Source organism: Cryptomeria japonica, chromosome 10 (genome assembly GCF_030272615.1).
Source record: "Cryptomeria japonica chromosome 10, Sugi_1.0, whole genome shotgun sequence".
Taxonomy (NCBI): Eukaryota; Viridiplantae; Streptophyta; class Pinopsida; order Cupressales; family Cupressaceae; genus Cryptomeria; species Cryptomeria japonica.
This window is the reverse complement of record NC_081414.1, coordinates 240949075-240963493: the sequence shown is the minus strand read 5'-3', so window position 1 is coordinate 240963493 and position 14419 is coordinate 240949075. Positions and strand designations below refer to the sequence as shown.

The 14419-nt window shown below is 36.7% G+C and overlaps 1 protein-coding gene across 1 annotated transcript in view; it reads left to right on the top strand.

Moving 5' to 3' along the window:
• Nucleotides 1-645: 645 nt before the first annotated feature.
• Nucleotides 646-14419, top strand: part of LOC131063860 (putative E3 ubiquitin-protein ligase LIN-1) — a 63336-nt gene continuing 49562 nt past the window's right edge. Inside the window, exons 1-9 of the mRNA XM_057997815.2 lie at nt 646-2194; nt 4032-4110; nt 4322-4633; nt 4901-4983; nt 5114-6421; nt 6834-6978; nt 7463-7708; nt 7817-8120; nt 8905-9026. Of these exons, the coding sequence (XP_057853798.2) occupies nt 1218-2194; nt 4032-4110; nt 4322-4633; nt 4901-4983; nt 5114-6421; nt 6834-6978; nt 7463-7708; nt 7817-8120; nt 8905-9026 (3576 nt within the window). The 5' untranslated portion in view covers nt 646-1217. The remainder of the gene's footprint in view (nt 2195-4031; nt 4111-4321; nt 4634-4900; nt 4984-5113; nt 6422-6833; nt 6979-7462; nt 7709-7816; nt 8121-8904; nt 9027-14419) is intronic.

The window sequence follows — 14419 nt, the reverse complement described above, 5'->3', positions numbered from 1 at the left end:
ATAAGTAAAAAGAAAATCTGAAACCATTTCAACCTCTAATCCATTTCCTGAGTTCATTCCAGTAAATCCCTCGCTATGTCCACTAATTTGGACAATTTATCATTAATGCCGAAAGAAAATCCAAGACAAATAAAATCTTCACTGCAACAAAATTTGTCTGTTTTGAGCAACATCCTTCCAAATCATGACCGTTGCCAGAGCAATTCTCATGAAAAGCCTCACAAATTTCATAGGATACCCGTTTTACACGAACGGATTTGCCGTCTATGGCCCGCCCGCTAACTAAAATTTCGCATATATTTTCAAAGCAGCTATGAAGACGACATGCCAGCGAAAAACATACTTCTCTGGCTCTGTAGCGTGGCAGGAAGACGCGGACACGGACTCGTGGAAATTGTCTCACGGTAATTGCAGATTCACACACAAAGATACCGTCAACGCTTACATATAAGGAAAAACAGTTGTGAAACTGCAGTCTAAATGAAGATAAAAGGGATTCCGTCCAAGCGACAATGAAATTTTTAACAAGCAGGTTGAACAGTAAGGGTTTTAGGTATGCCTGAAAGAAATGGAACGGTTATATAAATAGAGAAAAAACATTTTTTTACAAATAAACCTGATGAAAAATGATGGTGAATATTTTTTTTAGATGTGTCTGGAAGATATGTAACGGCTACCTATTTAAATGGAAAAAAAACAATCTTCACTGCTAAACATGAGGCGAAAAAAATTCCAACCTTATCTGACAATGGAACGCGTGCCATTTATGAACCGATTAATTTGGCTGTACAGAACATGGACCAGCAAAGAATTGCGCGTCACGAGAGCAATGAAATAATTTGACAGCTCCGTAAAACAGGCGGACTCCTTAAATTAAGTCCCCGGAAGTTTCGAGCATGTACGGTAACAAGATCAAATGAATATTTGCGGTAATAATTATTTTAGCCTCTATTTACAGAAATAGTACTTACGCGTCAATTTTTTTTTCTGGAATAGCCGTCTTTTTCTTGCCACCTTCATTTTCTGACAGCCACTGGTGATTTTCGCCCCATCCAAAAGAATCAAAATGAGTTTCAACCCTAGTTACCGAGAGATTTTAGGCTACACAGTCTAATTATTTATGATAACTAGTTCCTCGAAGAATTAGAAAATGTGTTTAAATGTTTGGGAAACGAGAAGCCAAACAGAATTAGCCGTCAATTGACGTGAAATTTTCCATGGCTTCGTCCCCGGACACAGCGAGGCGCCACTGCGTCGTAATTCACAAAAAATCTCGAAGAACTTCGGCACTGAAGACGAAGAAGAAGGCGCAGGCAAATGGTCTGAAACTCTACGACATTTCCAATACAGATTCTGTGCTGGAATTCTCGGCAGTTAAAGCGTTGATGCTACTGATAAGCAAATACGCTGCGCGACTGCTGGCAGATTCGAACCGCAGACGTGCAGTTCGCACGAAGTGTAAAACCAGATTGCGAATTCATAAGCAGGGCGAATTTTTCGAGTTTGGTGAGCAGGTGGTTTTGGCTAATTTATACTGGGGCATACAGAGCTTAGAAAAGGCGATCCATTCGACTAATGTGGAAGCCAGAAATGCCGGCCTGGAGAACGCAGAGCGAAAGCTTCAGGTTCCTGCTTTGCTGGACGAGGACGCCACAACGGCAGGAATGTCGAATTCTTACATAATTTGCTGCGCTTATTTCCATCTTGCTCTGGTGTGGAAGCTCAGGAAAAATGAGTGGCAGATGGCATTGCACTTGCTGCAGGCTTTCGTGGTCTCGCCGCATTATTGCCGCCTAGATTTCGCTCCAGGCCTGTGGAAGCAGATTTTTCTACCACATGTGAGCTTCCTTGAGAATGAATTTGTCTGTGCTTCAGGAGTGGCTGAAGGAGTAGGAATTGAGCCTGATGAATTGCACTTGAAGAAAACTCAAAAGCATTTCAGGGATAAAATCAGTAATGTGGAGATTTTGCGCAGTTTTTACAAAGAGGCTTTGAATAAGGCTACTAGGAAGCGTGCAAAATATTACAAGGACTGGCTCACCTATTATACTGTTGTGTACAGTGGGAACGACGCAATGGATAGCCTGTGTGTAGACAAGCAAATATGTGAAGCTAAATTGGTTCATGGAGAGCATACCGTTAAGCAGAAGAAGACTGGTCGAAAGGAAGACGTTATTCGCCTTCGTGAAGACTTGTAAGGCACCTTTTAAAGTTCTCAGTTTCTTTGCATTATGTCAGTTTGAGAGGAAGTTGGTCTTCGTTCATTTATTTTTGTCTTCAACCGATTACATGAACTATGTTCTATAGCTTAGGAATGCGAATTTAGATAACTTTGAAGTTGGACGGCATTTATCTGCAAAGGTTATAGCTTATATTGTATGTGATTTTATTATCTCATAGATCCTATGGTCTCCCGTCTGCATTAAGCAGAATGGTGATTTCATTTCATTCTCTAATTCTCTTCATCTTATAGAAAGCCTTTGGAAAAAGGTGTTTATATGACATCAAATTCATCCTCCGATGAGCAAATCACAGGTGTTTGTGGCATCGAATTCGTCCCCTTAAAATACTCCTCACCAGTAAGCTGTTCAGAGCTTACCATTTCCAATTACAAGTTGTAACTCCACTTTTCTCCTTTCTCCAAAGAAAAAATACACCTTGGTCTAGGGTAAAATTCGTTGTAACTAGGATCTATTTTGCGTTAGTTGTAACTAGACAATATATTTCATTTCCAGAAAAGAATTCGGGTGGGTCTTGCACTCTGGTTCAATTTGTGATTTTTATGTTATTTCATTCTAAGGATTTTGAGTTCCTGATTTAAGAAACATCCAAATATGGTTTCTGTCCTTCGTTCTCAGCTGGTTTCAGCATTGTAAGTCAATTACTAGAGATAGAATGAATACGAAATACTCTCCAATAGTACGATTCACAGTTGATGTATAATGGTGCATAGTACCTAAAACTTGGATGGAAAGAAACTTGAATTCTTTTGGTTTTTCACTATAACGTGGATTCTGACATTTTCTTAGGAAATGCCCTCTTCAAACTGAATAATAGGGTTAGAAGATGAGACACTGTAGAAATCAGGTAAATAAATTCCCTCAGTAGTCCTAAAATCGTAAATACATAAGCTGTTCAAAAGAATGGAATTGCAGATAGAATTCAGTGCAAAATCATTGAAATCATTACATAGAGTATTTCACTGACACCATATTAGAGATGATAATTAGTACATTAACACAGACATGATTTCCTGGAAAAGTACAAGCCAGTCAGAATTCATTTGGAAAAGTGCATCAACACAGACATGATTTCCTTTGTCAGTTGCAATTCATTACAATTCAAAATTGATATACTAAGCATATATTCTCCCCACATAGATGGGGATGCTAAAATGCGTATTTCCATTGCTAGAAACATTTAATAGTAAGAATTTCATCAGAAATTTTGTTCTATGAAACATATTATTATTGTTAAAAGATTCGTTTAAGAGTCTTCTGGAATCAACTGCATGGGTTTAGTAAATTAATACGAATTAATATCCTTTTCTTGTGCATTTGCTTTGAAGTTATCACTGACGATGGGTTTTATAGGCAGACCTAACACTTCGGACAATACTCAAGCACCACAATTGATTCCAAATGAATTATGCAGTTACACAATTCAGACAATTACTCAAAAACATTCTGCTTTGCTAATGCATTGATGTTTTCCAACTTTAATAAGTGGCACTGACCCTAGAATCTTGTTTTTGCTAACTGCAAAATCTGTGAATAATTTAAGATCATTTTTTCACTACATAACATCTTTTTGACTTAATGCAGATTTTGAAGCATCTCGTATGGTTCTTTGATGTTTTCCTTAAACCTAGTTTCTTACAATTCAAAGAAGCCAGAAAATCTTGGCTTTCCGATGCTTCACACTATACTTATACTGCACTTCAAAGGGCTCAAATCAAGCCTGAACTTCTTGATGAACATATCAATGTTAAAAGAATGGGGCTGAATTGCTGATGTTCAAACCCTCTACAGGTATAAAGAAGAGCCTCTGAAACAGAAGAGCTTAGAGAGTCTTGTGGAACATGGAAAAGCAAATGATGCCTTTGAGAGGGTAAATACTGAAAAATTGTCAATGAAAGAATAGATATTTATTTTAACATTTACAGTTTGAGAAATTAATTTCAGCTGATGCCTTTATTCTATTATCTTATGGTCATGGATATTTTACATCTCTTTTTGAGATTAAAATTTGCAGTTAACCAGCAACAGCTACTTAAAAATTCTCACTACAATTTTGTAAGGTTTAATGATTGCACATGCAGATTCATGTTGGAATGGCTTGTCTCCCAGATCTGTCTGCAGAAGAAAGTCTCATGAGTAATGAAGGAAAAGATTCCAATGGTAAGTCATGTCTCATTTATAATGAGAAAGAAGATGTTGGAAGTGCCTCTCCACTGCTCCAGATGGAAGATTGCAAAGCCTCTACTGGAAAGCAAGGTAGATTCTGTTATTTGATGAGCAAGGAAACAGCAGAAATAAGGTGCCTTTCAGAAATGTTAAGAGAACCCCAATCAGATATGTCCATATCTACAGATTCGCATAGCAATTCTGGTGAAGAAGAAACTGATTCAGAGGTGAGACCACTGTTAAGGAAGTATGAATAATCAACAATTTGTTCTTTCTGGTTATTTTCAATGAGCCTTTTGTACCATAGAAGATCTTAATGCATCATATTTTCTTGGCTGAAAAATAAGTGTAATTTTGTTTCATTCTGCTGTTGCAATCACTACTGTGTTTGATGCTTTCTAAATTATCCTCAGCAAGTCAGCATAGTTTGACGTCAAGCTAAGAATTAATTCTCAGGACCTAACTTTGAAAACTAATGAAATTAATTTCTTCAGAAGAAGACAGAAAAGGAGTTAACATCTGAAGCTGTGGCTTGCCTGTCAGTTAGGAATATCCCCAGGACAGAACAGTTAGAAAGGTATATAATCACTTCATTCTATCCCTTAGATCTTTTAATATCACAGATTAGAAGCGACTTTATTCTTATATTGAGATTCAATTGAGTTTTATCCATACTAAGAAGTTTCCTGGTGACATCTTGTATACAGCACAGAACCAGACATTGATTCTGGAAGACAATCTTATGAGAAAAGCAGTGAAGGAGCAAGTTATGGACAAATATGTCCAATTAGATTTTCGAACAACATATGCACTCCTTTACACCAGCAATCTCCTGATTCTAACATTATAGCAACTAACGAGTCTTGTAGGAAAACATCTGTTTTGCAAGATCAGTCCTGTTGTGAAAAAATTAACTCGTTTGATTTTTCTCAACCTACGATTGAACATGTTACCAGACAATGGTTGGATCAATGTAGATCAGAAGCATTTGATTCATTGAAGCAGATAAAATACTCACTGCCTAATTTTGGAGCACAACTTACCCATGATGATAAAGTACCTTCATTTACTAGTGACAGATGCTTTGATTATCATTTGTCGAAATCTGTAAGGCGTTCAGATATTATAAATGTGAAGCAGTTGGGAAACTCTGCAAGAAGAAAATTAGATTTTCCAGATAATATTAGTGTCTGCCAATCAGGAAATTCAAATAACAATAACTATTGTCAAGCACTGGAAAAAGAGGTTGAATTTGAGCAGGCTATCTGTATCTTATGCACTTCAGATGAGATCAAAAAGTGTGAAAAAGCTGTCTTGACGATCAAATATTTGTGGGCAGATTTAAAAGATAAAACGGAAGCTGAATCCGCACTGTTGAGGGCAGCAGTTGTAGACCAGCTCACGGAAATTCTTCTGGCATCTAGGCTAGAGGAAGTTTTAAGGGCAACTATTTGCATATTATCTTTATTGGTAATAAGAGACAAGTTTATTGTGCACAATATTCTGAAAAATGATCCAGAACTCTATTTTGTCTCAGCTATTCTCAAAAGAAGGAAGATATACGAGGCTGCTATACTTCTCTATCTGTTAGAACCCTCAGCTGTACAGATGAAAACACTTGACATATTGACAATTCTTGTAGAAGTAATATACAATGGGAATTACTATGTTAAGGGACCAATTTCTCTTCCATGGACACCAAGTGCCACAGCAGTGATGATGATTGAAATATTAGTCACCTCATTTGATTATTTGACAAATGTTTCACATCTTCAGGCCATTATATCTCTCAATATCCTTCCAGGCCTTTTGGATATTCTCAAATCTGAGAATATGGAAGTGAGAATTGCAGCAGTTTCTGTTCTCACTCTTTGTATGCGATCAGATGGAACATGTAGACATTTTATTTCTCAGAGAACACCGATGGCATCAATAGTCCAACTTTTGCATACTACCAATGAAAGTTGTAAATCAGTAGCACTGGAATTCATTTCTGAAGTAATATGCTTGCAGAGGTAATTGTCATTGTTATCCTGACAACTCTGTTAGCAGACATGCTATTGATAATTTTAAGTTATGTACTCACTACAAACTAGGATAAATGCATGTAGCTAAAGCAGTTGTCACCAAGATAAGTGGCATTAGACCTAGAAAGGGGTTATGATCAAGTTAAACTATTACTTTACTATTCTTGGTTCCAACTCTGTTCTGTTTAGCTGTGTCAAATGGCTCTTCTGTCGTTAGATATGAAATGGTTAGGATTTAAGACTCTTAACAGCTCTTGCTGTTATGTTTTTTCTTCTCTATATTTAGTACCATTGATTTATTAAAAAGCCCCATGGAACAAAACTATGCTTGTATAGAAATAGATATTCTAGATATGAAGGAAAACTGATGCATTTATCAAACTAACTGTCGCTACTGCAGAAATTCTTCTATGGTTTGTATACTACGGCAAATACAACAGCAGGGAGCCTTCAGCAGTATGCATATTTTGATGGCTTACATTCAACATGTTCCCTTGGAACATCAACCTTTGCCTGCAGGGCTTATACTGCAACTGGATATGCTGGTATCTGACCCTTTTAGTAAATTGCATATGGATTGAACTAATATCTTAAGGAAAAAAAAATACTCTCAATGTATAGCAACTTATTTTGGAGCTTCTACCCTTTCTATGATATTTTATTATTTTCAAAATAATACTTTCTTTTCTTACAAAGGATCAAATGGTTTCAAGAAATTAAACAAGCAAACCCCATTCAATTGTGTGAATGATAGATTTGGAAGGAAATTAGTTACATTCAAATGGTAAGTGAAACTAAAAGAGAAAAACATTTTTGAAAGGAATTGGCAGTGACAAAGGTTATTCATGAAATTAGCATATGATCTCAACCTTCTTCCTTTGGAACACTCAAATTGGCTTTATATCATCAACAGCTTTGAACTGCAGTAATTTTAAGTAATAATTTAGTGTATATTATGATTAGGCAAATCAACTGTATGTCAATTAACAACTCAACAGTTGTAAGAATTCAGATTTGATTCTATTTCAGGTAGAATCGCAGGGGCAAAGTATCTTCAGAGATGAAGCAGTTGAGGTGCTTCTAGCAGCACTTACTTGTGAGGACTCAACAAGTGCACAAATGTCATCATCAAAAGTTCTTGCTAGTCTGGGAGGTCGCTTTGCATACACTGGAGAACCTGCTACAGTGGCTTGGCTGGTCAAAAAAGCAGGTCTATCTCCTGCAAATCAGAAGTATATAAGTGGGGATTTGGGTTGTCTAGATAATAGCATGCAGGTGAGATAATTATCCTTCAAAAACTTGGAATAATAGGATCTATAAAAATCTCATCTTTATAAAGTAGAATGAATTCTTAGAATGATTAATTAGAAGCTTCTCTTGCAGGAAGAAGATCCTGATGCAGTAAGTTGGAGTAACAAGATAGCAAAGAAAATTATCTTAAGTGGAACCCCTGTATTTGAGGCTTTAAAAAGGGGCCTCAAAAGCAATGTTTCTGAAGTAGCCAGAAACTGTCTCATTACTGTTGCATGGCTAGGTTACGAACTTAGTGCAATGCAGAGAAATCGTTTGCGACCCATTGCTCGTGACATTATATTGCCTGAATTAGTAACTTTTATGCAGCCTGGAATAGAGCTAGAGGAAAGGGTTCTTGCATCTCTGTCTTTATACAATTACACTGCTGGTTCAGGTACTTCAGAAGATCGGTGTCAAAATATTTTGAAAAAATAATCTTGGGAATACTCTGATTATTTAGAAATATTGTCTACTAAACTTAATATTCGCAGGAATGTGTTTCTTAAGCGAAAATTGTACTACATAGAAGCTAAATGTTATACATCTCCAAAAGTCCTTGTCTCCAGAATGGCAGAACCTAATTGAAGTGAGATCAATTTAGCAGGAAGTAGATCCACATTGCTTGTATTGTAATTGAAAGCATGTTAACAGATTAGCTTTCCACAAGTAATGAAGACACTTATAGGAACCATTAGGATACCTCCAAGTGAAAAGCAACAGACCTAGAAAAGGGTGAAAAAATACTTCCGACCCATTTAAATCACCTAAGTTTGCTGTTATTGAATTGGGAACATCATCAAATGACAAATAACTAACCATCATTTTTTTTGTATGGCAATGTTACCATCAATTACTGATGTTAAGTAGGATAGGATTATTACTCTCAAAGTTGTAATCAAGTTCCTTCTGTTGCCTTTGTTTCTTCGAAACCTTTTACATATGGAAGCAAATTGGTTTCTTTTCATTTAGATTCTAGAAAGATAATACATATAGTAATATTACAGCTTATATATTCATTTAACCTTCAAAATAAAAATAAAATACTGCCATATAATGGCTAAAGTCTGTCTATGCAGAGAGACAAACTCTTGCATAGCATGAGAATTATGGCCTTATAAGCATAGAATCACATCATTTTGTAGAGCTATGTTAACATTAACTGGTTTTGCTTCTTGTAGGTATGCAGCAACTCCTAAAGTTTTCAAGGGAATTGCATGGACCATTGAGACGCCTTGCATCCTTCACATGGACTGCAGAGGAGCTTTCAAAAGTCATTGCATACTCTTCCCCATCTAGAACTGTGAGTAAAAATTTATGTTGTATTGGTAAAAAAAAAATTGTTGAGAAGCTACTTTTTGCATATTTTAATTCCACTATGAAAATTTTTAATTGAAAATTATTCCATTTACTTTCTAATCAATGTCATTCATAAATTATGCAGTCATTATCGTCACCCTAAGAAACAAATTTGGAAATTCCTGGTAACTTCAAATATGTGTGAAAGTTTCAGGGATATAATCAAAGAACTCTAAGCATTATAAATGTTTATGAAAATAGAAGTTGAGCATTGGAAATGTTAGGTATACATCTATAAGAAACAGGGAATTGACAGGAAACTGCAATGGAACTTGAATGTGAATTTGAAAACTTACAAATTATTTCAAAATTCGATAGATGAGAGAAGTAACATTAAATTAAGAATTCGGAGTTCTTCATTGCAAGATTTTAATTATAAAACAAAACTTTAATTTCCATTATTATTTAATTAGTAGAAATACACATACACTCTATGCACCCATACACACATACATCCACATGCACACACCCCACACATGTACATGCACATGCATGCATGCTTGATTGGCTGTGTCATGATAATGATAATTTGGGAATAGACAACATCAAAAGAAATAAATCGAAATTGCTTGTGGACGTGGAAATATGATCCAAGACCTGTATTGCTAATGTATGTGCTGAATAATATATCACAGGTTTCAATAATTTTAATGATGAACCTACTATATGTTACTGCAAACAGTTGCAATACGATAAATCTCACAATCATGCCTCAGTGTAATACCACAACTCACTTCTTTCACTAGTAGCTTAATCAGCCTGAAACAATATAAGACAATGGAAATATACCAGCATCATCAACAGGCTGCAAGTCCCTAGTCGAGTATCTTCTTTTTGAAGCAGGAGTAAACTATTTTGTACACAATCAAAATTATTTTCTATCTTTATATCTAACCTCTTACTTTTCACTAAGCAAATAAAGGAAAATAATAAAATATACTACAGTTTCTCTCATGAGCAGAGTAACTAGCAACTTGGAACAAGCCAGCTGCAAGGGGAGAAAAGAAGATAGTTGGAGGAAAAAATAAGCTAGCTCAAGTAATCATCCACCCACCAACTGTATCTCTTCCTGAGCCAGCCTTGATCTATTCTCTCTTTCCAAGGCTATTCCAAACAAAATAGATCAAAGGAAAAAAATCTTTGACTAGCCTCATCTAGGGAAGGCATTTTGATAGAGCTTCCATGAATTATTCACCACCTCTACATTAGCTTTAATTGAGATTGTACCGATCCTAAGCTTGTAACTGTTGTGACGTTTTCACACATCACCCCATTGCAAATGGTGGACCCCTCTTTTCGTCTAATAAACCAAGTCTTTTGTGGTCAGTGGAATCTCCCGACCCTAAGGAATGAGTTATAAGGTCTTGTTGGTCTAGATTTTGGCCTTTGGAGGTGATGAAATGCCTAAGTATGGAATGGATTTTAAAGAGTATAGAGCCTTGACAATCTCAATATTATCATCAAGTTGAGAAATAGGGTTTTCAAAGTATTTTCAAATTGCATTGTGTTTATTGATTATCCTTTGAACTTTGCATTTTGTTAACTTATGACTTAATTGATACTTGTGAGATTACAACATTTTCTTGTCTTAACAAGATTGATGCAAGAACAAGACTTTGGATGTTGAGAAGAGGACTTCGTTGAGTGTATGATATCATCGTCCAAGGAAGAGATTGCAATGATAGAACAAGGAATTCACTAGCAGAAGGATGAATTGATGCAAATTTGACTAAGTATTGAAAGGTTTGCATGAAGGAATGAAATTGAATAGCCAAGATTTGGCTGACTATGGGAAAAATCCTTCACAGAGGTGGATTTGCACTCATGATAGAAATTCCTCCACCCCTAAATTGCGCCCAAGGAAGCAGTTCAGTACATCAGCACAATTTTGTCCCGAAATCCTCTTCAAGGTCTTATTTGCACTCAAGGAGGCAGTTTGTGGCAGTATCAGGATTCTCTCCCAGTGACAACATCTTCCTCAACCTCTAATTTGCACTCTGAAAGTAAATACAAGGCAGGATGCAATAATTTCTTCCAAGGCAAGGAAAAATTCTTCATGGGGCTTGGTGGCGGTGTTTTTCGATGCTTCTAGCAAAAGTTTCTATTTTTAGCAATGCCTACTTTTAGCAATTACTATTTTTAGTAAGTTTTAGTGCATCTCAGTTTTGGCCAATTTGGGGTTTGGACACTATTTTTACAAATGGCTATTTTTAGTAAGTCTATTTTTGGGCTACAAATGAACGTCGATAATGAAGGAATAGGAGTATCCAAATCCAAGACCAGTGAAATGAACAACTGAAGCAGCAATAATGAAAATTCGACTAAGGCAGCGAAATTTTGGTTAAGGCATGGAAAAATCCTCCACCCTCAAAGTGCATCCAAGGAAGCCTCATGGAGCGCAAATCTCAAGGAAGGAAGGATTCTTCCTCAATTCAACAATCCTCCATCCCCAAAATGCGCCAAAGAATCCTCCATGGGCAAAAGGATTCTTTCTCAAGTCCAAAATTCCTCCTTCAAGGTCAAAGTGCACCCATGCACTCAAATGGCACAAAACCCAAAATTTGGGGAACTATGGAGAAATTCCTTCTCCCAGGCTCAAATGCACTCGAACTTAGTGATATGGAGCAAAATTTGGTTAAGTATGGAGAAATTCCTTGGCCCTCTCCAAAATGCACCCACCTCTCAAATGGCATGAAATGATAAAAAAATTGATTAACTGTGGAGAAATTCCTTCTCCTAGGCTCAAGCGCACTCATGAGCACAATTCCACCATGTGCAAGGATTTTGTCACAAGGACAAATCCTCCTCTAATGCCCTAGTGCGCTCTCTGGCGTAAATCCTCTCCTCTACCAAGGATAAATATCAAAGGACAAGAATCCCTCCCCATGTCTAGAATGCATCCATTGAAGAGAGGTGACTGGAGACATAAAATTGAAGTTCCTAAGGAGATATTTTGATAAAACATGGCATTCTTGACAAGTCAAAAGATGATAAAACATCAAGGATTCATATATCCAATCCAAAGACAACATCAGAAATCAGGAAGCATGGAGATCTAGGATTCTAGGGTGAAAAGTCTAATTCAAGACAATCAAGTTCAAGGCATTCAAGGTTCAAGACCTCAAAGATCAAAGTTCAAGTACAAATGTAGATTGAAGATTTTCCTTCAGAAATCCAAGATCAAAAGTCAGAAGGAAAAGACTCAAGGAATGACAGTCGTCAACAAGGAAAGAGATTCCAATAAGGTGAGTTCTCGAACCCAAGTACGTGGAAAGAAGAAAATGATCAAGGATTATTTCAAAAGAATTAATCAAAGTTAGAACCTTGGTCCAGATGATGCAATTTGGGAATATACTTGTTGACGTGTATTTTGTACACGATCATACACAGAATAAAATACCCAAAGGCATCTTATCCTCTCTTGAATAAAGTCTCTAACTGCTGAAGATTCGCATGAAGGATCAGTTAGGATGACTCCAATGTTCTTTTGGTAGGGTCTCTACGTGTGGATAAGCTCCAGTGGTATGATGTGATTTGCTAGAATCACAAGGGGACTTACATCTGATGATTGAACTTCCGATCTGCTTTGCTGGAACACAGGCTCTTACTGGCTTAGATTTGAAAAAAAGGAAAAAGGATGAGGGCGAAGAGAAGATCTAATCCTAATACTAAGAATGTAGGAGCAATGATTTGATTTTTGATGAAACTCTAACTAGGTCTTGTTTTGACATCAATGGACCATCTCCACAAGGCTAGTGCGATCTTCTAAGGGAATCTTTATGATGTTCAAATCATCACCGCAGGCATAGACACCATCAAGTTGATGCATATCAATGAAGAAGCGACAAATTGAAATTGAGCTTAAGCTGAACGATTCTAGTTGACTACACAAGGCAAGTCTGCAATCAACAAACTGCTAGTAGTATGGATATACGAATTCCACCATTAATCAATCGCATTTCCTCCATTCATCTAATCATCTACCATCTAGGATTGAAGACTCAACAAGAAACCATGCAAATTGCAAGAAACGACACACTTCACCATTACTTCAATGAAAATGGAGTTTGTTTACAATCAATGGCAACAATTTCTTGCCTTGTCCTCCTATTCTACTCTAATTGCTATTCTATTTCTATCTTCTAACTATTCCAACTATCTTCTAACTCTCTAGCTATTGCTAATTAGCCTTTACAAATGAAATGCCAGGGCTTATATAGTGCCCATAATACAATTTGATGGCTTAGATCAATTCAAGATCAATGGCCAAGATTCAACAATGAAAACCCTAATTAGGGTTTGTTACAACCATTACATAACATTTAATGCTTGACCAATGATAAAATTGTATTGCTTGGACACATGTCCCTTCTAGAAAAATCGACCAATGGATAGCCGGGGTAGGTACATCGGAGTTTGTGCCACCTTCCATGAGTTAAGTACATTGAATCTGGACATGCTGAGGTGGACCTCACTGATTGGAGAAATGATGACTAGGACGCCACCTCATTTGACACTTGTAACTTGGTAGATATTCAACTTGATGTTGTTGAGAAGCTTGCTTTAATTAATTCATCTGGAACTATTTACTTTTTCAACGAGCCCTTGTTCTAACTCCTTTTGTCCTTGATGTGCAAGACGATGATGTACCTCGCCTTGGAATGCTGGATTGAAAGAGGTCGCCCCTGTCCTGGCTTGATCGTCCCGGCGAAGACCGTCCTTGATCCGACTTGATTTTCCTTGATGAGATCTCCATTTGATGCCTACACAACATTTCAAAATTAGGAACATGATTTTGCGATGAATAGCATAGATTAAATTAATTTTTAGGAAACTTCATAATAAATCCTTGAGTTATTATTTCCTAAAAAAAACGATTGAGCTATTACAATTCAAGATTCAAAATTCAAAATTTAAGCTATGACGATCAACGTTCAAAATCAAAACAATAAATCCATATCGCCATACCTCTCTTGAGAGCTAACTCTAGAATGCAAAACAAGGATTGCCTAGGCAAAATTGAAATTAGATGGCCTTCAACGTGATCTTTCCTCAAGTTATCACCTTCGCCACCTTTTGGGATATCCTTTACGTAGTTTGTAATGTCCTTGGCAAGTTTGCTCAAGTGGAAACTAAGTTCGCACCTCCTTGCTTGAAATGAAAGTTCGCACCATCTTTGGATATAAATTTGCACCCTTCTCCTTCAAGATCGCATGTGAGATGATAAAATGATAATGTGAAAATAAAAGTCTTTCACCTCCCTTTATAGCGCTCACCTCATATTCACCTTAAGGCCGACTTGGTAATTAATAAGGCAATTTAAAACAATTTTTAAAT